The sequence below is a fragment of the Carassius gibelio genome, chromosome B16, assembly GCF_023724105.1.
Source record: "Carassius gibelio isolate Cgi1373 ecotype wild population from Czech Republic chromosome B16, carGib1.2-hapl.c, whole genome shotgun sequence".
NCBI classification, from domain to species: Eukaryota; Metazoa; Chordata; class Actinopteri; order Cypriniformes; family Cyprinidae; genus Carassius; species Carassius gibelio.
The window spans coordinates 23,184,666-23,211,360 of record NC_068411.1 but is presented as its reverse complement, the minus strand read 5'-3'; the positions used below and the strand labels follow the sequence as shown (position 1 = coordinate 23,211,360).

The window sequence follows — 26,695 nt, the reverse complement described above, 5'->3', positions numbered from 1 at the left end:
TATATATATATATATATATATATATATATATATATATATATATATATATATATATATATATATATATATATATATATATATATATATAATTTTTTTTTTTAAATATCAAAAACATTTATAGAATTTTATTTTACAATTAATAAAATAAATACAATTTAAATAAATAATATTTGCATTTTATTAACATTTTCTATAATATTTGATTGATTTCTTTATGGGTTTTTTATCAGTCAAAAAAGAAAAAAATATAAATTCAGAAATATTTAGTAAAATTAGCTACTCTTGTGATGCTATGTATCGTATATACAAAAACTTTTGAACATTTATTTTCAGAAGGTAGGGCAATTCGATTAGAACAAATCTAGGTCAAAATACGGCCTGATAGATGGAAATAAACGAAGCAGCGACAAACACAAACCCATTATTCACAGCTCTCCTTAGTCAGTCCTGGCCTTTGTCTACAAAACCCAGCCAACAGTTTTGGCAAGTGTGTAATCATTCTTCTGTCTGCATAATTCAAACGTGGCACACATGAATTATGCACACAGCGGAATGATTAGCGTCTGGATTTAGCATGGAGAAAAATAAACACTGAACAGTTTTAATTTGTGAGAGCCTCTCAAACGTTATGTATTTCATTGTTCTGGAGTGCCTTTACTTGAAGAGTGAAATCAGCAAAAGTTGATTTCTTCTGGTAGCAAGCATTCAAACATGAAACTGTTGTTGATATGGTAGTTTTGAGCGTGGTGGTTTGTGCTTGAAGGAGATCTTCTGGAGGGCAGGGGTGATGATATTGAGATATAATGACATAGTTGAGAAGTGCCGTGTTGGGTAAACACAGGAAGGGCCTCATTGTGGAAAGAAAGAAAGAGACAAGGAGGGGTGAGAGAAGAGAATAAACCACAGAGGAGGAGTGTGCCAGCAAGCTGGTGTTGGTGTGCCTCAATAAAATGCAAGGGACTTCAGACAGGACACAAGCCAGGGCTGACTGCCTGCCTATTGTATCAGCGAGACGGTCCCCAGAGAGACGCCTTACACAAAACACCCAGTCCCATCCCAGAATGAAGAATGAATGTGGCATCCTGACTACTGCTAAACAGCAGACATCAAAAGCTGTGGATACGCCACTGGTCGCACCAGTGAGGATATCCAAATTAATAATTAGCCCAACGCAATGCTTTCGTACACTAACACACATTGACATCATTACAAACCAACTGGAAGCACGCAGTTTATCTTTGCTTAGACGTTTTGATCCTCTAAATCAGGGGTTTCCAAACGTTTCAATTCCAAGGACATCCAAATATAACATTCTCCCTGGGAGGGACCTCTTTCCTAAAATATGAAGTCCTGTATTTTAATGGATGCAGAGCCATTTACATCTACATATTTATACTATAGCCTGACATTATACAAAAACATGGTGATTCTTAAACTGTATATTTAGCCATTTATTTTTCAATTATTTCAGTATATATTATATTCAATATGAGTTATGTATGTGTGTGTGTGTGTGTGTGTGTGTGTGTGTATGAAAACTATAAACATGAATACATATACATATATCTTTATTTATTTATTTTACAAAATATTAGTTTTCGCTACCTAGTATTAGAACATTTCAGAAATATTTCTGTGACACACACACACACACACACAAATGTATACATATGAGTGTATACAAACATTCACACCTATATATTTGTGTATGTGTGTATGTAAAATTGTTATTCATTTATAGTTAATCATTAACTATATTAATTATTTCATTTGTATACATGTGTATATATTTATGTATTTGTTATATATAGTAATATATATATATATATATATATATATATATTACTAGTTTTAGTTATTTTAGTACTTTAAGTTAACTAAATAGGTCAGAAAATTAGATGGATTGCTGGATTTTATACTGTGCATGTTGATTCATGGATTTAATTGAACCAAATATGCAATAACAGAATCTTTTTAAGTTTGTCTGTTGAAGTGCTATTCATTTTATTAGAGGTAAAAGTTTTAAACAACTTCTCCTAGAGAATGTAGCATACATTGGTTCTAATATAATGTGACATGTTTCACTTTCTTTATCTTAAAGCTATTCAGCAGTACACAGTAACGTTAATAAACATTAGCTTGGACAGCTGGGATGTTTAAGAGACACCTAGAGCCACTGCTACTGGTCAGGCCACAGATTCACCCCCTCATGACAAGATTTCAGGGGTCCTGTGGTGAGTGTGGAAATGTGTACTCAGGTGACTGGGGGTAATTACTACAGGGGTCTGTCCCTAAGGCACGCACTGTAAACGACAAGTAATCACTGGACAGGATAACAGGGAAGACACAGGAAATAGCATATCTAAAAGGGAGGATGAAAGAAACGAGAGCGCAGCATGGAGAGAAAGCCAAAAAAGGCAGTGCGACCCCCTCTGAGTTCATAAATGTTCACAAGCAGCTGCGGCTCCTGAATCTGATGCTTGAGTATGAGTTGTCTCCAGATTGAACGTCCACATCTTATACTTCCTCTGGGACATCGGAGCAGAAGTGTGGCCTCTATGTGTGCCCGCATTGTCAGTTGCACGCATGCAACGATGCATTCTTGGTGAGGCAGGTCTGAATGAGGTCCTTTGAGCTCATCCATTGTAGGAGACAGCTGGCCCCCCTGTTACTTCTCCCCTCGCTGGGGGGCAAAGGGCACCCGGCACCAGGGGATTGTGTTTCCCGTCTCATTCATCTCCATTGAGAGAGAACAGCTCCCTCTCTCTGCTTCTCTCTCTGTCTGGGTTCCTCAGAATGACACATTGTTGTTGAGCAGATGACGAGGGTTTGCGCCACAGGCTCAGGAATGTGTGGCATGACTAAAGACTTTTTCATGTTTGGGGCTGAACATCAGTGAGGCCTATTCACACCAAGCCCAAATTTCGATTTGGAAAAGCCCAAAAGATTATAAAATCTAACAATGGATCACTATGAATAGAGTGATGAATTACTTAATTATTCTGAGTGCAAGACATGTTTAATTTATTTATTATTATTTTTATGTTGAGCAATGCATTCAGGTATGCACATGAGAATGATTCCTTAGGAAAATTTTATTAATCAGAGGGTTTTCTTATATATATATATATATATAAGAAAACCCTCTGATTAATAAATGTATAATGTATAATTAATGTATATAATTCATTTTATGTAATTCCATTTAATTTTAGTTGTATTATATTATATTATATTATATTATATTATATTATATTATATTATATTATTATATACAGTAATATTCTTTAAGTATTATTACCATTTAAAATTATTAAGTATTTTATTCCAGTGATTTCAAAGCTGTATTTTCAGCAGCCATTCGAGTCTTCAGTGTCTCATTATGCTCCAGAAATCATAATAATATGCTGATATGGTGCTCAAGAAACATTTCTTGGTTTTAGCAATAATGAAAACAGTAGTTCTGCTTAATATTTTTGTGGATTGTTTTGATGAATAGAATGTACAAAACAGAAGCGAAAGTCTTTTTTGTCTCTTTTGATCAACTGAATGTGTCCTTGCTAAATAAAAGTATCTATAAAAAAGTATTGTAGTTTATATAACCTACATAAAAAGAAAGATAAAAAAAATAAAAAGGCAATGGTGAAATAAAGTAAAAAAAAAGAAAAAAAGAATCACGACTCATAAATATTGTCACATATATGAGAAAGGATGTCAAAATTTGGAGAAATTAAAAAATAAAGTTGCAATTGTGATATATATATATGTATGTATTTGAGGCATAAACATCTCATTGCTGATCAGACTTGATGTAGTAATTGGGCTTCATTTAATGGATATTCACATGATTCTTTGCAAGCTCTCATTTTAAATCACTCAAAAAATATGTTCAATGCATTACTGAAGGATTTCAAATCTAACATCTCTTGTATCTCCTATCTAGTTCTGCACCCCCAGAGCTAGACATAAACAAACGGATCTGATATCTCCCATTATCAGAGACGGTGAGCTATCACAGCGCGAGTCCGTTTGGTCAGGGGCTGTGTGGCAGAAAAAGTGGAAAGGACCCGAGTGACCAAACTGGGGTATTTGAGCTATTTTAAGTCGTCCGTGTCTGTCTCTCTGAGATCAGGCTCCAAATATAGCTCCCCTACATCAAGCGCTCAAAACAAGGCTCCTGCTCCTGGGCTCAAATCCACTTATATAATGTCGGCCTTATTCAAGAGCAGCTCAATCTCACCATCTGGGGCTAATCTCAGATGCCACCCTCCCTGTTTCTTTCAGAGGAGCTTCATTCTGTTTAGGCCCCTGCATTTATTTATGTCCTGCTGCCAGTACAAGGTCAATTGTCTGTGACACATGTTTTGAGAAATGACAGTGTAGGAGGTTGTTTGCTTCCATTTGGATGCGAAGAGCAAATTTAGGAAAAACAAACTGGGTGCAACCCAGAGGCCGCCCTCTGTATCCTGTCATTTCTGAGTACAATGGAAGCAGGGGAAGCTGGAGAAGCTTCCCAGAGCTGTGTTGTGTCGCTGGGCTCGGAGGCTTCATCTAAGATTAAACTCTCATTAGCAGGGACAATGTCCTCTGTGTGAAGTTTCTGCTCACGATGATCAGGATCTGTTCGCTCTGTTTTTCATCATCTTCACAAGCACTCAGACACCTGCAACCACTGGCCAAGTGTACAAACAGAAGTGTATTACATACATGACAAAACATTATGTATTTAAAATAAATTTAAAAAAATAAAAAATAAAATGGGCAAACATAATATTTTAACATATAATTACATTAAAAAATGTATTGTCTATAATATGTTTTATAAAAAACATTCACCAAAACTTGTATTCACCCAAACTTTATTTTAATATATTTAATTTAATATACAATAAATGGGCATATATATATATATATATATATATATATATATATATATATATATATATATATATATATATATATATATATATATATATATATATATATATATATATATATATATATATATATATATATATATATATATATATATATATATATATATATATATATTGTTCTTACTTTTTTATTGTCTAAAAGTGTTTTAATAAATACATTTACCAAAAATGTTCGCCCCAAAAATGTACCCACTGAAGTACATTTAGTAAAAAAATATTGAACTGAAAAAAATATTGTATTTGACAAATTCAAAACTCCATAATTTAAAAAGACTTATAAAAATCAAATTCTCATTTGTGACATGTTGATTATTTTCCCATAATTCTTCCATATTTGATCTCCTGAAGGCTTGCTTTCTTTAAAATATAGTTTGGACTTTCTTTAAAATAGATTCCACATTAGAAACTACTCAAAACTCCCAGAATACACCCTAAAAACCACCCAAATGACATTTACAATACAGTGGTGAGTCCTTCATGAGTAATACCGCTTCTTTATAAAGTCTAAAAATCTATTTCACATTTGTGACAGACTTCACACTGATAGACCTCACACTAACTGTGTTGTATTTTTTTCTTTCTTCTCTTCTTGAATGCGTTCTTTAAACATGATGGACACCTCTTTGCTAGTTTATGTCACATATTGTTCTTTTGTTCGTACATAAAGTGTTTTCTTCCATCTTGAATCATGACCTTGATACTTCTCGCAGCGTTCACGAGAAGGTCAGCTGTGTTTGTTGGTTGGTATGGAAAAGAAACTGATGTTTGGGTTGATTCTTCAGAAGAAGAACTGTAAAGTTTCGGTTGTGACATGTAGTAGTTTGTGTTTAAAGCTGCCGTGTTTCTGACAGACTGGAGAGCAGCTCTTTTGTTTGCTCCGTGTGCAGGTGCACTGTCAAACAGCCTCACTGGAGGAGCGGTTTGATATAGGAATATCCTTTGTCTGCTGGAGGTTTGTTGATTCTGTGCTTATGGGCGCAGCATGAGGGACGCATTGTGACGCTGCAGTTTTGGGGAGCAGCTGGGCTCGGGGCAGGAAGATCCGTTAAACAGGCACCTTTTGTGGATCAGCTGTTTCTGTCAGTGCTTTGTCGATCTCCATTGACTCTCCCTCCTCCTTTATCCTAGACTAGAGAGTGGTTTTGACATGCTAATGCCATGCCTGCAACGCACAGCCCAGCTGGAGAGCCCTGCGCCTTAGATGTGGAAAGTGGTGGGAGAGAGAGAGAGAGAGAGAGAGGCACTGGGATGAAGCGTGCCACAGTCAGGGATTATGGAAATGATCCTGTGTCTTTTTTTAGTCCGTCACACTAACTCTCTCTCTCTCTCTCTTTCAAGCTTGATGGGTTGTATGCTGTACTTGAGCTGAGAGACTGGGTCAGCTTTAAAAGCTGTGATGTATGCATTCAGATCGGAGTGCAATATGGGAAAACCTTAGAAAACTAAAAGCTTTACGTTTCTCTGCTCAGAACTTACTTAATATGTGCAAATCCACTGCTGTCATCTGGTATCGTCAGTGTAAAGCTGATACGAAACCTGTATGAGATGTTGATTATTATTATTAATTTTTTTTATAGACAGCTTACCTTTGCCAATATACAGTAAAAAAAAAAAAAAAAAAAACGGCATGGGTAAACATACAAGTTTAAGCAATAACAGAGTGTAATTAAACATATGCTATACTTAATCTAAACCATTTAAAAAATACAATATTTCTTAAAAAAAACTTTTTAAATCACCACCAAACAACAATTGTATTTTTATTATTCATTAAATATGAATAATTATTGATACTTTAACAGTTTACTTTATTATTGACATAATTGGTTGATATTATTGAATATTTGTATTGATCATTTTAATAATTAAAATATTTACTACATGGTAATAAAAGTTCTGATTACTTTTTGTTATTTATTATTGTATTATTATTAATACATTATTATGTGTTATTGTTGTTTCAATTGTTTTAATGAAAAGCTCATATTAAAATAAAAAGCTAATATAAAGTAAAATAAATGTTATTATTAATTAATTGTTCACAATTGTTACTTTACGGAATGTATTATTATTATATGTTATTATTAAATATTTATGTTAATCATTTAATAACACATCTATTTTAATGATTTGTTCATATTGATAATTGTTGTTAATATTTATTATTGTACCAATTACTGTATTTTATTTAACATTAATTGGTACAATAATAAATTTTAACAACAATTATTAATATGAACAAATCATTACAGTAACTGGTACATTAATAAATATTAACATTTATTAATATGAACAAATCATTAAAATAGATGTATTATTAAACAAGTAATGTTTTATTTCATAATTTTAACTCATTATTATTAATTGTAATGTATTATTGTTATGTACAGCATAAAAATTGCATTTGTATGTTTGGAAAATGTATTTGTTACCACTTAAATTACTACAAGGTGATTGAAATTTGTGACCATCGCATGCACACACACACAAATTATATCACATCTAAGACTTTTTTGTATATTGAACTACAGTGTAAAATATTGCCCTTTTCTCTATTTTTATTAAGTATTTACCTTTTTTTTTTTTTTTTTTTTTACTTTTATTTTAACATTAATAATGTGATGAAAAAATTCACTGAATAAATGCTTCTGTCCAGTGTGTATGCCACCATCTTTCAAAAGGCATTAAATTGTGCAAATATATGATCATGGTGATGCATTTAATATACATTACAATACCTAACGACTTTTTACGAAGCAGACTGTGCAACTTTATATAGATTTGATATGGTTGTATAGATTTGATATGACTGTGCATCTTTATATTGACATAAATCAGATTTAAATATCAGTTGCTCTGCCATGTCAATGAATAAGGTCCTAAAATGACCTTACTGAAAAACCTTTATTAGATTTACCTGAATACCTTCATATCATTTGACACATTTTCTCATAGTACAACAGTCTCAGTCTGCCTCCGTGTCCTCCATTGCTGCAGACATTGGTTCTCCAGAGCAATCTGTCAGTCCCGTGTGATGGTGACATCTGCGTATGGGCGACTTGAGGATTAACACTTAACAAAAGGGCAGCCTGCAACCTCCACCACGACGGGCATGTAGTTCATGTGACACACACAAGCCTGTCTGACATCTCACATTTTGCACATTATGGGTTTTAAGACTATGTGTGTTTTTAGGCTTCTAACATTTTGTTTACATGAAACTGTCCAATGCAGCTATAATCCATTCCTTCTGGTAACTACATCTGTGATGTAAAAACTGCAAATCAGTGTATTTAGCACCAGCTTTCAAATGCATATCGGAAAACAATTCATCTGTCAGAGTTTAAAAAGCATGCTTATGTCAAATTTGTGGCATTTAGATTGTCAGTAAAATAACTTTACATTGCGAGTTTTCTAATATGTATTTAAATAATGCAAAGAGTGCAGTGTGCTTCAGAGATTTCTAGGTCGTTTTCCCTCGCTGTTTTGACTCCATGGGTGAGGACACAGTCTCTTGGACGGTACCTGGGCGACAGGTGGCGAATCAGCAGTGCTTCCCTCCTCCTAATGTGTGTGTGTGTGTTAGAAGCAATGCAGATTAGAACACAAAATTAGCCCAGACCTTCTGAGTAATTTATATGAAATATGTGATCATTTATGTTTATTTGGTGTAGGGATTCATTTGAGCTCAAACAGTGCTGGCAACCCTAAGGTCAGGGGTTTGATCCCCAGCATAAAAGATATATGTTGAGTGCTTCATCTTTGAAATCTTTACAAATGTTTCATAATTAACACTAGATCCATGCTACAGTAGAAAAAGTAGCCAACTACTTTAGTTTAGTTAAAAGAGCAGTATTTATCCAACACAGAACTATAAGGATATCAATTAAGGTGACAGCAAACTGTTTAAAATTCAACAAGCATGCAGTAAAGTAACAGTCACTTATGTTATAAAAGACTTAGATTTCAAATAAACACTGCTCTTTTGAGCTTTTTATTCATTGAATATTCCAGAAAAAAGTAACTGTTTAATTTACTGTTTAATTATAGGCTATACCTAGATAATGTAAAACAATGTAAGCATAACTTTGTGAACCAATAGTAAACAAATAGTGCTGTCTTTGAATTTTGAGAAAAAAAAAATGTAAAGGTGCTGCTGGAAGATTTAGGAATAAAATTGTGTAATGATTCGATTGTTTAATAATATACGTTGATCATATAAGAAGTGTTTCAAGCACCAAATCAGCATATTAAAATGATTTCTGAAGGATCATGTGACACTAAAGACCGGAGTACTGTAAAAAAAAAAAAAAAACAGTTGCTGCCTTAAAGTTATTTCAACTTCATTAATATTAGACCGACTTTTAAAACGTTGAATCTCATATAACTTCAAAATAATTGTAACCAATTTCAACTGCATTTTTAATGAGTTAAAATAATGGAAAAGCATGATATCATTTTAATTTTTATTTATGTTTATTTATATCATGATAAATAAAAAATAAATAAATAAAAATAATAATATTTGACAATATAACTATTTAGATAAATGCAGCTTTGATGAGCATAAGAGACTTTAAAAACATAAAAATATTACATCGTCAAACTTTTGTACGGTTATATATATATATTGACTGGCTGACATTTTATTTCACAGCTACTCACAAACATATAGAGTTTTGTTTTAACTTCCTATTATCCAAAAGTCATTTTCACTACAGTTGATACATAAGACACAGAATGTGTCAGTTTCATTGGTTTGAAACGAGAGTGTGAGTTTGTAGTGTGAGACGAGAGACGTGAAAGTAGTTTCATTTAACTGGTGGAACAGTGCAACATCACACCGCTGAATATTTCAGCGAATCATGGAACGATATTATAACAGAAGCAAACAAAGAGTGTGAGAGTTTTAGGAATAAAACTGTGCAATGATTTAAAAGTATTTGGAGAGATTGTGAAACACCGTGGGCATCTCGAGGCTCTCTTGTCATGCTGTCTACTCTCAAGCAAGGGATAGTATTGTTTGTTCATATGTACATAACAAAATGATTAGATAAGAGACCGAGTGACAAAGAGTCTCTTGTCCACGAGTTTAACATCTGACTTGTGAATGGTGTGTGTTCTAGGTTTGCTGGCGCAGGATCACATGCCAAAGGTTTCACCAAATCTGGAGTTCATACATGACATAAGTCTGCATTGACCGAACACTATTTCATCTCATTTGTCTTAAAACCGGTTAAAAGACCAGTTGTTCAAAGTCAGATCTCCTTCTCTCAACACAAACACACAGTAGCATTCAGAATATAAACTTGCAGCCTTTCGTTTAGACACTAATCCATAATTTGCTTCTCGTAGCTGTTTATGCTAAATACATGAGCAGGGTGTGTTTACACCAAAAAACAAACCATAGTGCATGTGTTTTCACTTAATTGCACAATCCTCTCATTTCCAGAGCAGTTTGGTGAAGGCGGTCTGTGTGAGCAGTGAGCACACTTGTGTCTGTAATAACACAGGTGACCAGCCTCATAAAATAGGGCAAAATGATATTTTAGAGCATTAAAGTGATTTAGGGATATCTCTTGTACAGGGTTTGTTTGGTTAAAATGGAGATTATTCTTTCAGCACAACACACTCTCTCTCTCATTTCGCCCGCCTTCATAATCAAATTAGGGCTCATTCCAGGCAGAGGGCTCTGGTCGTGCACAGGCGCAGTCGACTACGCCCTCCGACTGCATTTGTTTTCCTCATAAATTGTGGCTTTTACTGAGAGGATGTTGTGGGTGGATTCGGAGCTCACAGGCCTGTAAAAGTGGACATTAGATTGTCTTCGTTCTGTCATGCCAGTGAGACACCTTTATTTGCATAAATGCAAATAATAATAAATGCAAACCGTTGTCATGATCGTAATCTATATACATTACACACTGTTTCCAGAAATAGATGGGGTTTCCTTAGCATGAATTTGTAACTTTCCCCATTAAAAAAGTTTATACATAATTAAATGAATTGCTCTTTAAAGAACACAATTTTTAATCAATACTGTGCATATTAGCTGTTAAGAGATAAAAATAAATTACATATATACCCATTTAGATTCAAGACAACTTTGCATACACTAAATGCTATTATTACATATATGCTACTACTAAAATATTTCTTATTATTAACAATATATATATAAATGCTATGTTATTTTAATGTTTATCTTTATACAACAATATAAAACAGAAGCTGGATTTTATTTTATTTGATGATAATAATAATAATAATAATAATAATAATAATAATAATAATAATAATAATACACTAATATATACTATTTATTTATTTTCTGAAATTAATATTAATATTTTTTTCCATTGTTGTTTCAAATAAATAAGTAAAAAAGAAATACATAACAGAAAACATAAGATGATAATGATTAATGATAATAATAATAATACACTAATATATACTATTTATTTATTTATAATTTTTTGGTTTCTGTCATTAAAATCAAAACTAAATAGAAAATGCATTTGATCTTTTCTGTTGATGTATATGAAAATAAAAATTAATTGAAAAACAGAAAACAAGATGTATTGTAAATTATTATTATTATTACTACAACTATTAATAATTAATTAAATCTTGTGTTTTAGCTTGTATAAGTATAAAGATTATTTACATTTCTATCAAAATGGGACATACACAATAAATAAAATAATCTCTTCCTATCCGTATTGGTCATAAAAAAATAAATAAAACACGGTATGTTTAAATGTGTATAATGACTTTTCTTTTGCGTGATACTTCATCCACACCGTCGGCTGTCAAGCTCAAGACCGTCTTTTCTGTGAGTGTGGCATAAACAAAAAATTTAGTGCATCTGAAATACGTTTAAAGTATAATAACACAACATCCCATTTAAACCACATTTTCAAAATATTTGCCCAAAAGATGCACTTGATGAGCTTACATAAGGCCAACAGCTTTACATGTGAGTCTCATTCAGAGGATGGAGCTCAGCAAACACAAATACAGTTTGTTCTGGCATAATTACCTCCAACGCTTATGTAAGTCCTATGTGACACACCTTACTGAGAAGCCTAAACCAGGGACAGAGTGCTATAATTAGATAAATAATAATCAAACCTAAACCCAGCTGTCGCCAGGAGAGACACAACTCCGCTATTGACTGAAATGTTATATAAAGGATTGGATGAATTATAGTCTCTGAATAATTCATTTGGTCTCTACACTTTTGGAGGAAAGCACTGGTGCTATATTCAGTCATAGTGATGGATGACTCATTTTCAGCTGCTAATCATCACTCGATTATTAATTTCTGGGTTGGAGGGAAGAGGACTATGTGAACGTCTGTCATGTTTCACAAGCACATATCATTTAAAATGAGGTACTTGGCAAAACTAATCAGCTTTGATGTGTTTGGTTCTTGCAATGTATCCAATATACTTCCATCATGTTCTCATATAAGAATATTGCTGTTCACAACTGGATGAAAAAAAGAAAAGAAAAAAAAAGAAAAGAAAAAAACCTTTTGTGTATGATTGGTTTTGGATCTTCAATGTTTCTCATGGCGTCGCCTGGCGCCATCTAGTGGTTATAAATATATAGAGTCCTGAGTGGTAGATTAATCATAATGGCAAACCATATATATTAATAGCATCTACACAATTTTCTTCAAGGTAAAATATCGGTGTTTTATTAAGATTCTCAAGTAACCTGGATTTTTATTTTTTTATTTTTTTATTCATTGTAAAATTACTACAATTTTAATAAAACAAGGGATTTCTTCATACAAATATTTATCTAATATTGACATATAGGCAACTTTATATATTTTTTGTAAACCCTTTAATTTACTGACTTAATCAGAATTAGATTAAAAATTAAACCATTGAAAAATGCGGCGTTTTCAAAAATCCCGCTGCCCGCGCAACTCCTCCTTGTTTTCAATACAGTCTCCTCCCGCTTGAGTACGTAGACGCCAACGTGACGTCAGATGCCGCAAGATATTTTATTCTAGTGTTCCCACTCTAGTGGATTCTAGTGCAACAATTTATCTATGTAAATATGTACCAATGCTACGTGTTTTCATGACAACAAAGAACAGCCTACTCGTTGCAACTTCGGTGTTTTGACGATGTTAAAATAGAACTCGAAATCTTGAAAGGAACTGATCAGGTTTACACATCGACTCTAAAATACCAAGGGAGTTAGTAGTACTAAGTGGAATTAGACCGGTGATATCATTCTAAACCACAGCACAGCCTGGCAGTGGTGGAATGTGAGCCCATTCCTCCATTTAGCTTATGTTTATTCAAGGAACAGCAACTGTATATAAACTTACTTAAAAAATAGACTGAATCGATGTAATGCAGTGATAGCCTGCAGAAATGATGCGATAGGATATCGCTTTATGCTATTTTAAGGCGTTCACTCTAGGCTTCTATCAATTCAAGTGGGAGTGGCAAAGCTAGAATTGAAACTCAGCATCGAATTCCTCACCACGTGTTGTTTTGGCGCTTTACCGCATTCCGCTGACACCCAAACAAACGTGTCGCGATGATGGCTCGTGGTTCGTGAATCGGTTGATGCTTTTAATCCTCGGTTTTATATTTTACTTTCGAGTTCAGGTACGGTTAACATTCATTTTATGCTCTATTTCTGCTTTCATTGCACCTCATTCACTTGTACTGACATGGACGTTTACTGCAGTGTTATGTAATCTATTCGCGTCTCTAATGGCTTTCAATTATAAGACTATTAAAAGACATTGCGAAACGCTCTTGTGATTACACACTTTATGTTGTTAGAGATGCATTAATGAATGACGCTTTTGGCGTATTTGGCTTTTGTTTACAAGGTCATCGTGGTTTACATTTGGTCTTTTTCTTATCATCATCTGCTTGGGTGTTGCAGAGTTTGGCACGGTCGTTATAAATGTATTGTTATTGTGTGTCTTATTGTCTGTCTTCCCGCAAAAAATAATTAATAAATCATAATTAATGATTTACTTCCTTGTCTCAGTGTCACTTTTTGTGTCACAAGGTGTTTGATTGTTCTTTTGTGTGTGTGTGTGTGTGTGTGTGTGTTTAAATCTAGTTTTCATTTTCAGATAAAAATACAAAAATTAATGTGATACAAAGCACAAAGTTCACCTTTTCAAATTTCACGTCTTTGTGCTTAAATTACACGCTTTTGTTCTTCTGTTGTAAGTTTCTTTGAATAAAATCATCTGCTAAATGTATTTAAGGGGAAATTATTATATATAATAAATATCATACTATCTGAGCACACACACACATATATAGATATATAGTAAATAAATATGCTAATATTATGTGTTCAGAGGGTTATGTGTGATTTTATATTTTAATTATTTTATATAAATGTTTATATATATATATATATAATATTATAGTGTCCCTCTGTGAAATCCAGGCTAAAGTCTCAAAATCTTATTATGAGATAACAAGCGTCAAAGTTTGATTTCAACCATCACAATGATTTCAATCTTTGATATGGTCTTACTCAGTCAATATTAATGCTATCAATGCTATGTTTTTACAGAATGTTCTTTACCTTATGAAGTATGATTATATGTAAAAAAAAAACAAAAAAAAAAAACAGTAAATCGGCAAAAACATGACTATCTGGGTTTTCACAGCCAAGGTCACATTTATAAAAAAAAAAAAAAAAAAAAATCCATAACAGTATAGATTATGCTAAAAATATTTAATAACTAGATAATAACATTTTATAAAACTATTAAAATGTAAAAAAAAAAAAAAAACATTTAAATGCTAAAAATTGTAGTTCATAAGTTGACTTGTTCATCATAGCAGAGGTGTATTCAAGGGATTACTATGAATTGCATTGCAAAATATGTTACTGACCCGCTTACATTTTATTCTGAACTTCAGATATGTAACATCATATATTTGTGGCTGATTGTTATTACATCATTGTTGAAATAAACACCACTTTCTTTCCCAATCTGATAGACGCTGTTGAATGATGAAGTACATACTGGTGACAGGCGGTGTGATATCTGGCATTGGGAAAGGGATCATAGCCAGCAGTGTGGGCACTATACTCAAATCATGTGGCCTGCATGTCACTGCTATCAAAATCGACCCCTACATCAACATCGATGCAGGCACTTTCTCTCCTTATGAACATGGTAAGTGCAGGCTGCTTAATTTGGATTATTATGTTTACGATACATAAATAAGAACTGCTACATGAGACATTTGTTTTTTGCAAAATTGGTTAGTCATTATTTTGGGCTGCAGCATGTCATATTGAAGGCTCTGATGGCTGTCTTTTGTTTCTATCAGTATCCTCATGCCAGTGTCAATCTCTCTGACGTTCTGTTTAACAGGTGAAGTGTTTGTGCTGGATGATGGTGGTGAGGTGGACTTGGATTTAGGGAACTATGAACGTTTTCTGGACATCCGGCTAACCAGGGACAACAATTTGACAACGGGGAAGATCTATCAGTCTGTTATAAACAAGGAGAGGAGAGGGGATTACTTGGGTAAAACTGTACAAGGTGAGTTACACAATGTCACGAGGTTGTTTGGAACATAAATATGAAGTATGGCATGAGGAAACAGGATTATATCAGTCTTGTCTGAGTTTGAACCTGAAATGTACCGCATTCTGTAATATACAGCCGTACCTTACACTACTATTACTATACTGTTAATATTGGGAGTCTGTAATTTTTTTGTTTTTTGAAAGAAGTCTCTTATGCTCACTAAAGCTTCATTTATTTGATTAAATATTGTAATATTGTGAAATAGCAATATCATTTAAAATTATTGTTTCTATTTCAGGATATTTTTTTATTTTATAAATAATCTATAGCTGGGATGGCAAAGCTGAATTTTCAGCAACCATTTCTTCAGTTTTCAGTGTCACATGATCCTGTAGAAATGATTCAAATACGATGATTTGGTGCATTTCTAATTATAAATGTTAAACACAGTTGTGCAGCCTAATACATTTGTGTAAACTATAAAACCATTTTTCTTTTCAGAATATTCAGAAGCATGCAACTTTCTTTTCATCATTCTTTTATGAATAGAAAGTTGAAAAGAACAGCATTTATTCATAAATGTCTTTACTGTCACTTCTAATCAATTGGTTTCTTTTTAAATAAAATACAATTCTTTATAAAAAAAAATTTAAGAGTAGTATATCTCTCAATTATATGTTGCAAATGTTTTTCTAACAATACTGCACTGAAGCAATTGCATTGCAATAAATTGTCTCATGACAGATGTACCATGATGTTTATTGTACCTTGAAGTATTTGAAAGCACCCACCCTACATTTGCATATCCTCATCTCATTCTATTACAAATGTTAAAGCATCTGTTGCCTGCCATACTTGTTTCTGAAGAGGTTACATAATGGATAATGTGGTGTCACTTAGATGAATATAAATAATTTTCACAGTGGTACCACACATTACCGATGCTATACAAGAAAGGGTCATGAGACAGGCGAAGGTGTCAGTGGACGATGACGGTATTGAACCAGAAGTCTGTGTCATTGAGGTATATAGATATGAATATAGATTTTCACATAAATAAATGAAAATATAATTATAATAAAATTAATTAACAATTTATTTTCCCACACAGCTTGGAGGTACAGTCGGAGATATTGAGAGTATGCCTTTCATTGAAGCTTTTAGACAGTTTCAGTTTAAAGTGAAACGGGAGAATTTTTGTAACATCCATGTCAGTCTTGTACCTCAGGTAAGAGTTTTTTTTTTATCTTTTACTAACAGTTATATTTAAACGTGTTGTTGAAAGGTGCTTTAAAAAACTCCTGTGGTCTTTGGATGTATTTTTAGCCCAATTCAACAGGAGAACAGAAGACCAAACCCACTCAGAACAGTGTTCGGGAGCTTCGTGGACTTGGCCTGTCACCTGATCTCGTCAGTCTTTACTCTCTATTATATGCTATAAAGAACCAATGCAAGTAAAGTCGCTCCAACACATTTTTTTTTGGTGTGTTTCTGGGAATGCATCGTTTTTGTTTGCAGATTGTCTGTCGTTGCTCCACTCCACTGGACACTGCAGTGAAAGAGAAGATCTCCATGTTTTGCCATGTAGAACCTGAACAGGTGATCTGCATACATGACGTGTCCTCCATCTACAGAGTACCTCTACTCCTAGAGGATCAGGGTATAGTTGACTACTTCTGCCGCAGGCTGGACTTGCCCATTGAGATGAGACCTCGCAAAATGCTCACAAAATGGAAGGAGATGTCAGACCGGTTCGTACTGTTTGGATTCTCCTAACCGTCTCAAAAAATTGTATTCTTCCCAAAATTTCCAAGTTTGATACAGCTGTTTTAAGCAGTCTGTCTGTGTTTCATAGATCTGACCGACTCCTGGAGCAAACCTCCATTGCTTTAGTAGGCAAATACACCAAGCTTTCAGATTCGTATGCATCTGTTATTAAAGCACTGGAGCACTCTGCCCTCGCCATCAACTATAAGCTAGAAGTCAAGGTAAGGAATGCCAGAAGAACTAGAAGATTTCCTGTGCTTCTATGAAGAAGTTGATAGTTTTGCCCCATCTGAGAGTGCCTTTTGAATTTAAATTTTAGTTCTTGCATACTTCACAATATTCGTTTTTTTTTTAATTACATTTTTTTACTGTATTTTTGATCAAATATATGCAAATTGGTGACCATAAGAAACTTCTTTCAAAAACGTAGTAAAATCTATATTGCCCCAAATTGTTAAACTGTAATTTTTTACAGTGTGATAGTATAAAACGGTACTTCATTTCAGTACATCGATTCAGCAGACCTAGAGCCAGCAGCGTTGCAGGAGGAGCCGGTGAAGTACCATGAGGCCTGGCAGAAGCTCTGCAGTGCTGAGTGAGTGTACCCCCAAAAACACTAGAAATTACGGTAACCAACTCTGTTTGATCCATCAACAGAGAACATTCAAATTCAAATATAAGTTTTAATCTACTGGTGTCATATCAGCTCTGTGGGCTCTTAGATAATGTTATCCAATATCCTGGTTTTATTCAGGCATTTAATGGCCTACTTTTTCATTGTAAACAGTACTCAATGGTTAAAATCAGGACCTGCTTTTACTGTTTTATTCATTACAAAAACTGCATTGTGGTTTCCAAAAAATAACCATACATTATGGTTAAAATAGTTTACGAACTACCATTGACTTTGAATTAGTGCTGTCCAACAATTCATTGCGATTAATCACATCCAAAATAAAAGTTTTTGTTTACATATCATATGTGTGTGCTGTGTATATTTATTACCTATATATAAATACACACACATGAATGTATATATTTAAAAAAAAACTTTACATTTATATATTAAATATTAAATGTATATAATAAAATTATATAATATAATTTTTCCGTGCTTACACTTTTGACATGTTGTCTGTGATTACAATTTTTGTACGATTCTCTCACTAACCGAGTTTAAGTTATTTTTACCAATTTGTTTTTTTTTTTTTTACTGTATGTGCACGTTAAAAGTACCATTCCGATAGCAAGAACAATCCTGAACTAAATAAAGATACAATTCTTGGCGTATGATGTGTTGATTGAACCAATCAGATAAGAGTAAATGGAGGGTCAGTGAAAGCCTCATTTGATTGGCTACAAGAAGAAGGTGGACCCGCCTTCCCCCTCGCACTTGCAAAATTCGAGCTGTACATATCCGTTTATTTTGGGAACTTGTGCTCTAATACACATAGCGTGGAAAAACTAATGCGGTCAGAAGAATGCAGATCATATTTATTTAGCATGAACCTGCAGTTTCACAATACATGAATTACACTTACGAATAACAGTAAAATGCTGCAAATAATTTTTTACCCACAAATATTACCTTGCGCATGCAAATCTTTCTGACGTCATTTTACCTTCATAAAAAACTTTTATTATGGATGTGATTAATCTCGATTAATCGTTTGACGATTAATATATTAATCTAATGTTCATTTGAATGTTTGCTTGTCTGTTAGTGGGGTTCTTGTTCCTGGAGGCTTCGGTGTGCGAGGCACTGAGGGAAAAATCCAAGCTATTAACTGGGCGAGAAGAAAGAAAAAACCATTTTTAGGTAACAAAAAACTGTCAGTGCAATCAATGTTAGTGGCAAAATATGATGTAAATAACTAGTTTTTTGACAGCATCTCTTTGGTCATCCCAATCTCGTTTGGCAGGTGTTTGTTTGGGCATGCAGCTGGCAGTGTGTGAATTTGCTCGTAATGTACTTGGCTGGGAAGGTAAGAACACTCAGATTTTATGATATGCCTTTTAAATTAAACTTTGTTTTTATTTAACTGCTATCCTCTTAACAGATGCCAATTCTACAGAATTTGACCCTGAAACAAAACATCCAGTGGTAGGTAATGATTTGGTAAAATAAATGAGCAAATCTGAATTATGTTTCTTTCTTTTTTTTGGTGTGATGAGAGCTTTTTCTGTTATCAGGTGATTGAAATGCCTGAGCACAATCCGGGGCAGATGGGAGGGACCATGCGGTTGGGAAAAAGGCGCACCTTATTTAAAAACACCTCCAGCTTTCTTCGTAAGTTGTGAAAGTCACTCATCAAAAAAATTACAAACTGATACTGTATTTAAAGGTTTGAAATTGCCATGATATTTTAATTGTTTTGTTGTAGGAAGGCTGTATGGAGATGCTGAATATGTGGACGAAAGGCATCGGCATCGCTTTGAGGTCCGGTTAATATTTACAAAACGACTTTTTAAATAATTTATTTCTGCTTGTTTAATTAGTTTATTTTGCATTTTTCTAGGTGAATCCAGAACTGAAGCAGCACTTTGAGGATAGAGGTTTTCGATTTGTGGGTCAGGACCTGGAGGGGGAGAGAATGGAGATCATTGAACTTGAAGGTCAGTGAATCTCCAGTATCTAAACCTGTCTGGAGAGGTTTTGAGTATTCGTTTCAGCTTGTTTCTTCTGTCACAACAGATCACCCTTATTTTGTCGGAGTCCAGTACCACCCAGAATTCACTTCTCGCCCCATCAAACCCTCACCTCCTTATTTTGGCCTTCTACTGGCAGCATCTGGGAAACTACAGAACTACTTACAAAAAGGATGCCGACTCTCACCTCGGTAATTTGCCTAATTAACTTTCTTAGAAGAGCTTAACTATTGAGAATTGCTACAAACAATATGTCTAACCTTGTTTTTCTTCTCCCTCAGGGACACATACAGTGACCGAAGTGGCAGCAGTTCACCGGACTCAGAGATATCTGAAATCAAATTCCCATCACTTTCTTAAAGTGGAAATAAATTATCATGAAATCAACACTTTCATGACATGAATTACTTGTATGAATAAATTAATAAAAAAGTTAATGTGTCCTTTTTAAGCAAAATATGGTGCATGCATACTGTTCTGTCAACAGTGATATATTTAAAAGTTTAAATATTATGGGGCAAGATGAAAAGCATTACACAGTTTTTAAAGTATATTCATGAATTAAAAATAATGTGTCAACATGAAATTCGTGTTATAATATAGCTTATTGATCTTGTCTGTGCAAACATTTTTCAGCTCCTGGTTTGATGGAAAACGACTCCACATAGAGGAAACAGATAATATTCACACACCTTAAACTGTAATCCTATCCCACACATCTAGTTAGCATTTAGACAAAATGTAAAAACATTACTTTACATCCAAATTATGTTTTTTTTTTCTTTTCAAACTGAGATAAGAATGAAAAATATAATTTCCATATAACGTAACATATTAAGCTCAAAACATTATTTTATTATAAAACGCTCATTTGTAATAGACAACTGGGCTTTCATTTTGTAAAAACCCATTCTCTGTGATCTCGCGATAATTCAGCAGAGCTCCGTTGAGTCCGTTCGCCAGAAGAGGCGCCTGTAGAAGGAATAACAACATCAATTTAAATTGGCTTTTGAATATTTCCAGCTCATAAACGCCGAAGATGGGTAGATAATACACAATTACTTGGATCAGGTACTACACTAATTCACCATCTAACAGGATTATATAAAACAAAAGGAAAGCATCACGAGACGTGGTCTGGCACAAATGTTTACTTGCTAGCTGCTAATATGCTAATCTGAAGTTGATCTGGTGAAGGATTATAGCAACCACGAAAACATCAAATAACATGACTTATTTATTCATTTGCATTTTTAGATTTATTAACATCAGTAGCACATCCGCGTTTTCCCAACTAATGTTAGTTTAAGTTGATAATCCCAGAAAACATCAGCGAAGCTAAAAAGCTAAAGTCGTTAGCCTGTAGAACATAGAGATCACAGTTCTGTGATGTTTTTCTTAGTGAGATCTTTGCGTCGAGTGACTCTAGAAGTTCTTAGTTTTTTTGTGGTACTTAAAAACAATGTATTTAAACTCAAGTATTTAATATTTCTTAATTCCTTTTTTTGCAGCTGTAGAGACCGCACTCTGGCTTTGAAGAGGCTCCTGACAGATATCTCTCGACTAGCGTAGTATGACTCAGTACCCGTCACAGACCAGTCGCTCTAACTTCTTAACTGTTGTGAAAGCAGAAGCCTCTTCAACACCACCCATCTCCACCAACATGGCCAACAGCACCGTCGCCCCCGGGAAAGTTCCAGGCACCCCTGGACCTGCAGGGAGACTGAGCCCTGAAGGCACTCAGGTGAGACCCCAAGCAGTTCAAATCTTTTAGACTTTGCCTCTATTTGTATTTCACATAACATTTACGATCTAATATCCTCCAAACAGGTGCTTAGTAAGAAGAAACTGCAAGATCTTGTGAGAGAAATTGACCCTAATGAGCAACTCGATGAAGATGTGGAGGAGGTAGGTAGACTATATTATAGTAATGGATGTATTTTAAAATAAGATTTACATTTAAATTAAAATGTGAATAATATGTGAATAAATGTGTAAATTAGTTAGTTGATTATTAATATTGTTCCCTATGTATCCATTTTTGTCAGCTCAGAGTTATGATTTGTTTACATTTGTATTATTATAATTTTATTCAGCAAGGATAATTTAATTTAGTCAAAAGTAACAGTAAATACATTTGACAAAGCTGTGAGTTACCTAAATGACTTCTCAATCTTTAGGAAATTAATAATTATTATAATAAAAAACTAAGAAGCATCCCTTTACATCCACAGCTAAAATAAAAATGTGAAATGCTTCCCTAGTTATCCAACATTTCATGTTTATAATTTTAATACTTTTATTCAACAAGGATGCATTAGGTCAAAAGTAATAGTTAAGACATTTATAATGTAAAAAAAAAAAAAAAAAAAAAATCTGTTTCCAATAAATACTGTTCTTTTGAAACTTCTGTTTATTGAAAAATCTTAAATATGTGTATCATGGCTACCACAAAAATAGCAAGCTAAGCAAATGTTTCTAACATAGATTATGAATGTTTCTTGCGCAGCAATCATATTAGAAAGATTTCTAAATCTGTCGTTGCAGGAATAAATTGCCTTATGTATTAATTGTAAATTAATTTTTTTTAAAGAGATTTCTTCCAAAAATAATCAAAATCTTACCAACCCCTAGTAGTGTCCCTCTACTGTTGTCTGTTGGTCCGAGTCATTTCCCTTTCTCTTCAGATGCTCTTGCAGATTGCCGATGACTTCATTGAGAGCGTGGTGACGGCGGCTTGCCAACTTGCCCGACACAGGAAGTCAAACACTCTTGAAGTCAAAGATGTCCAGCTACACCTGGGTGAGGTTCTTGCATAGACTTTTCCCAGCATTGAGCACATTGAGCGCATTTTCTATGAATTTATATGAATACACACATTTTTTTATGCTTCCTACATTGAATTCTGTTTTTACATTTTGATTTATTACCATTCTAATGAATAATACAAGGTAATTTAGTCCCTAATCCAATATTGCATCACAGAACGACAGTGGAACATGTGGATTCCTGGTTTTGGTTCAGATGAGATCCGACCGTACAAGAAGGCTTGCACCACAGAAGCTCACAAACAGGTCAGCTATCGTTTTTATGCACTTAGACTGAAATGATGAAAAACACATGACTTGCATACCTAAATATCTTTTTCTGTTTTTTTTTTTTTTTTTCAGAGAATGGCATTGATCCGCAAAACAACCAAAAAGTAGCAAGATCGGAAGCACCAATAAACATTCTTTTTCTGCTAGTTTTGGAAGTGGAGAGGGATTGAACCTATATATATGTTATGTTAATCAGAGAGGCAGAATGTGTTGTACTACTCACAGTACATTTCTGTTGACTTTTTCGCATTCAAAAGGTGCATAGGAAGTGAAGTAAATTGTCTGTACAGTTCACTTTGTGTTAAAACATGTTATTTTGGCACCTTGGTCTCTGACTTGGTGCTATACTGGGGTTTATTATATTACAGGATCTCACGGAATTCTGTGAAAAACATCAGTTGTTTATTGTTTCTCCCATAAACCGTATTTTCATTCATATTTCGTGAATAGCTGACCCGCCATGCAGTCACACAACGTTTGCTCAGCTGGCATTAATAGCTATGCACAATTACAATCACCATGTATCTGATTTGTTCATAGTGTTTGGTGTTATAGACTTCATAACTTAATATTTAGTACTATAGAGGACATCTTAAGTGTGTGATTTTCTAAATGTAAACAGTCATTTTTACCAGATAAATAAATACCACTTCCCCATTTAATTAATTGCATTGGAAGTAGTGACATAATGCAGAATGGTTAATTAGTTCGAGGGAGTAATATATGTGTGATTTATGGGAAATGGTGCATAAACCCTGTCTGCTGTGGGTTTGTGAACAGATTTGATCGTTTCTGTGGAGTTAAACCGAGTATAAACTCTTTTTTTTCTTCTTTTTTTTTGCCATGTATCACAGTGTTTTACAGTCTCTTTTTTTTCATGAATAAAAAACAACTAATTGTGATTTATTCACACTGAACTCGCTCATATTTTCAGAAATTACATCTAACATAACCTGTTTCAGCAATGCATCTATGTATGGATTTATTAGTGAATAGTTTAACTTAAATACCTTCAGAGTGTCTGTATCAGCAAAAATACATCAATGTTTATGGAAATACGTGGCCTTATTAATGTGACATAATATAATGAAAAGCAGTTCAAATCTTTAACTGATGCAGCCACACTAATAAATAAAGACACCTTTATCCAATGCTGATCTCAGAAATACGAACAAACATTTGGAAATTAAATTTACATATGCATGATGTTAATCATGAATTTCAGGGATCTACACATATTAAGTTAACAAGAACAGCTCTTGTTTTCCTCAGCGGCTTCATTGTTTTGTATCTTCTGGAGTGTTTGTGCTGTAGGTGCTGAGCTCTTGACTCCATCCCATCCATCACGCAACTGGATCTCTCCACTTTTTATGCCCTGATACACCCTCCGGGTCAAGAGTTCAAAGGCCTCTTTCACATTGTGACCTGTTTTTGATGAGGCCTCGATGTACACCGCTCCCAGTTGGCTTGCGAGCTTTTCGGCCTCAGATCGGTCCACGGCTCGCTCTCCAGCTTTGACCCGGTCACTTTTGTGTCCCACCAGCACAAAGAGCACAGTGTAGGGTTGCACACGTTCACACACCTCTGCATACCACTGCCGCACATTTTCAAAAGATTTGCGGTTGCCCAGATCGAAGACCAGAAGACCTCCGACAGAGTTACGGTAGTAGGAGCGGGTCACAGACCTGCAAATGTACCGTAGTTTTAGGGTTATTTTTTTCCAGACCTCTGCAATGTGATAATCAATAATCTGTTTATACATCACATTTATTCGGACTCCATTGTAGTCCATAATGGCTTTCTCTTTTTTCTTTTTTTTTATCAACCAATAAATTCCCAATGGATAAAATCCAAATAAACAATGTTCTTTCTCACTGGACAATCTGTATCATTCTGAAACCCTTTAAAGGAAAGTCAGTTAACAACCATATTTGCAACGCCTCCGGGGAGCTATTTCAGGCATGCAAAACCAACTCCTACTTCCTTGAATGAGGAAATACTGAAATTGGAAAGTCAGCTCGCTTAAATCGCTCACATAAATGTTATTTCTTATCATTAAATTTCCTATCCACCCCTACTGATGCAGTGATGCAATGACTTTACCAGTTGGCAATTGGCTATTTTATTCCGAATGCAGGACTTGTTCCACCTTATTGTGCAATGGGCAGTTTCCTTCATTCGTAAACTCTCTTTTGGAACCTGTATCTTCAAGAGTGTAGTAATACGAGTAAACCACTGTTTTAGCAGTTAACAATGGTTATTTTTAAATAAATTATGTATTTTAATTGCCCCGTTCACCTTGTCCAAGGCTTGCCACCCACGAGACTTTGGAATGACATGAGGTTGAGTAAATGATGACAATTTTCCTTTTTGGGTGATATGCCTGCTTGAAGTCATCTATGCATACCAGAAAAGAGGCCCAACACCAGCTCCAAGTTAGATGGGCGGTAGATCTCTCTGGGTGGGCTGAACATTTGGCGTGGTTGCCAGGGTGGGATAATTAAGTGGACCAAGCCCAACCCCCAACCTATCCCCCCAACTCCCATTTGGAGCTCGGCCTGGCAAAGAATACATTTTTAGTGTAGACTGACAAAATACTTCCTGGAAGTATCATGAGAATTCTTGTTGCTGTGATGAGTAATATGTTTCACAACCCTTTTTTACAGAAGCAAGGCAACTTCTTTAAACTGTTTTTAGACACTGAATTTATGACTAAACATACAGAAGTTACTGTGAAGGGGAAATGTGTCATGTGTGAATTATTCATCTTAAACAGTGGTATCCAAAACCGCTCCTGCGGGGCCACCGCCTTGCAGAGTTCAGCTTCATCCACAAATAAACACACATGAATGTCAAGACACCTGCTAATCAAGGTCTTTAGGATTATTAGAAACTGACAGGTGTGTTGGGGCAAGTTTCAGCTAAACACAGCAGGTCGTAGGCACCCCTGACTTGTTCAATTCATGATAGAACTTACCTAAACCTCTCTTGACCAGCTGTATCCCAGAACTGCAGTTTGACCCTCACCCCAGGTTCCACCTCTAGGAAGTGTACATAGAAGTCCACTCCGACTGTTTGGTTGATGCACTCTAGAAACAGATCCTCAGTGTAGCGCTTCAACATGGATGATTTGCCCACCGTGGAGTCTCCTAGCATGATGATCCGAAACTGATACTGCCACAAAGTGAGATCCATGACTTGAGCCAGATGAAAGCAGCGAATGAAAAGGCTAGGGGTTTACTAAGGACTGTGACTCCACCAGGATCCTCAGAGAACCTCTTACCTTAGAGGTCTTGAAGTGCTCATTGTAAACATAGGTAAAAATAAACCCATAGCTCCTCAGCTTCTCCTGTGTTTTTCTGCAAAGAGCTGAGTCTGTTTGATCGTTGCAGGGGTGGGAGCTTCTGTCTAACTCATCTGTTTCTTTAATCTTTGCCTGTTCATACTTGTTATTGGGCGGGGTTTATGTGAGAGGCGGAGTTGATAAATACCAGCAGAAAGTTGGGATTTCTCATAGACAAGAGGGGGAATGAGCATGCAGTATCATATCAGAACAAGCCCAGCATTTCCTGTTGAGGTCAGCTCATGGCATGCATCACATAAAAGCACATGTAATGACGAAAAACATTCCAGCTAGGTCTTTTTCTTTCCCAATAGGACAACCACGAGAATGCTTCCACCCAGGTCATAACCTC

General features: G+C 34.7%; 3 protein-coding genes across 5 annotated transcripts; 2 read left to right on the top strand and 1 right to left on the bottom strand.

Moving 5' to 3' along the window:
• Positions 1–13,410: 13,410 nt before the first annotated feature.
• On the top strand, positions 13,411–20,359 carry LOC127974398 (CTP synthase 1-like). 2 transcript variants are annotated; one of them, XM_052577629.1, is made up of 17 exons: positions 13,411–13,576; positions 14,948–15,126; positions 15,328–15,498; positions 16,410–16,510; positions 16,598–16,714; positions 16,813–16,896; positions 17,005–17,237; positions 17,342–17,474; positions 17,760–17,848; positions 18,978–19,072; positions 19,176–19,238; positions 19,314–19,357; positions 19,447–19,543; positions 19,638–19,693; positions 19,773–19,869; positions 19,949–20,093; positions 20,184–20,359. In XM_052577629.1, the coding sequence occupies exons 2-17, from the start codon at positions 14,958–14,960 to the stop codon at positions 20,260–20,262; spliced, it is 1,773 nt and encodes a 590-aa protein (XP_052433589.1). In that variant the 5' UTR covers positions 13,411–13,576; positions 14,948–14,957; the 3' UTR covers positions 20,263–20,359. The 2 variants fall into 2 exon arrangements, 1 of the variants encoding a protein (XP_052433589.1); XR_008157287.1 differs by lacking the exon at positions 20,184–20,359 and having other exon boundaries at positions 19,642–19,693; positions 19,949–20,001.
• A 445-nt stretch (positions 20,360–20,804) lies between these two features.
• LOC127974400 (transcription initiation factor TFIID subunit 12) lies at positions 20,805–23,906 on the top strand. Of its 2 annotated transcripts, none has more exons than XM_052577631.1 (6): positions 20,805–20,973; positions 21,414–21,646; positions 21,733–21,810; positions 22,590–22,704; positions 22,888–22,976; positions 23,073–23,906. In XM_052577631.1, exons 2-6 carry the CDS (start codon positions 21,476–21,478, stop codon positions 23,106–23,108), a joined length of 489 nt encoding a protein of 162 aa, XP_052433591.1. In that variant the 5' UTR covers positions 20,805–20,973; positions 21,414–21,475; the 3' UTR covers positions 23,109–23,906. The 2 variants fall into 2 exon arrangements, with proteins under 2 accessions (XP_052433591.1, XP_052433594.1); XM_052577634.1 differs by having other exon boundaries at positions 20,811–20,973; positions 21,420–21,646.
• Positions 23,881–26,456, bottom strand: LOC127974399 (ras-related protein Rab-39B-like). The gene is made up of 2 exons (XM_052577630.1): positions 25,978–26,456; positions 23,881–24,685 (listed from the first exon to the last, which is right to left on the bottom strand). Exons 1-2 carry the CDS (start codon positions 26,193–26,195, stop codon positions 24,244–24,246), a joined length of 660 nt encoding a protein of 219 aa, XP_052433590.1. The 5' UTR covers positions 26,196–26,456; the 3' UTR covers positions 23,881–24,243.
• Between the last annotated feature and the right edge of the window lie 239 nt (positions 26,457–26,695).

What these genes read in the sequence shown, in the direction of transcription:
- LOC127974399 (XM_052577630.1), bottom strand. Translation starts at nt 26,195, where the DNA reads ATGGATCTCACTTTGTGGCAGTATCAGTTTCGGATCATCATGCTAGGA. An exon ending in GCTGGTCAAGAGAGGTTTAG is followed by an intron (nt 24,686 to 25,977) that starts GTAAGTTCTATC and finishes GTACATTTGCAG; the next exon opens with GTCTGTGACCCGCTCCTACT.
- LOC127974400 (XM_052577631.1), top strand. Translation starts at nt 21,476, where the DNA reads ATGACTCAGTACCCGTCACAGACCAGTCGCTCTAACTTCTTAACTGTT. An exon ending in TCGATGAAGATGTGGAGGAG is followed by an intron (nt 21,811 to 22,589) that starts GTAGGTAGACTA and finishes CTTTCTCTTCAG; the next exon opens with ATGCTCTTGCAGATTGCCGA. An exon ending in AGATGTCCAGCTACACCTGG is followed by an intron (nt 22,705 to 22,887) that starts GTGAGGTTCTTG and finishes ATTGCATCACAG; the next exon opens with AACGACAGTGGAACATGTGG.
- LOC127974398 (XM_052577629.1), top strand. Translation starts at nt 14,958, where the DNA reads ATGATGAAGTACATACTGGTGACAGGCGGTGTGATATCTGGCATTGGG. An exon ending in CAGAAGCTCTGCAGTGCTGA is followed by an intron (nt 17,849 to 18,977) that starts GTGAGTGTACCC and finishes CTTGTCTGTTAG; the next exon opens with TGGGGTTCTTGTTCCTGGAG. An exon ending in GGAGATCATTGAACTTGAAG is followed by an intron (nt 19,870 to 19,948) that starts GTCAGTGAATCT and finishes CTGTCACAACAG; the next exon opens with ATCACCCTTATTTTGTCGGA.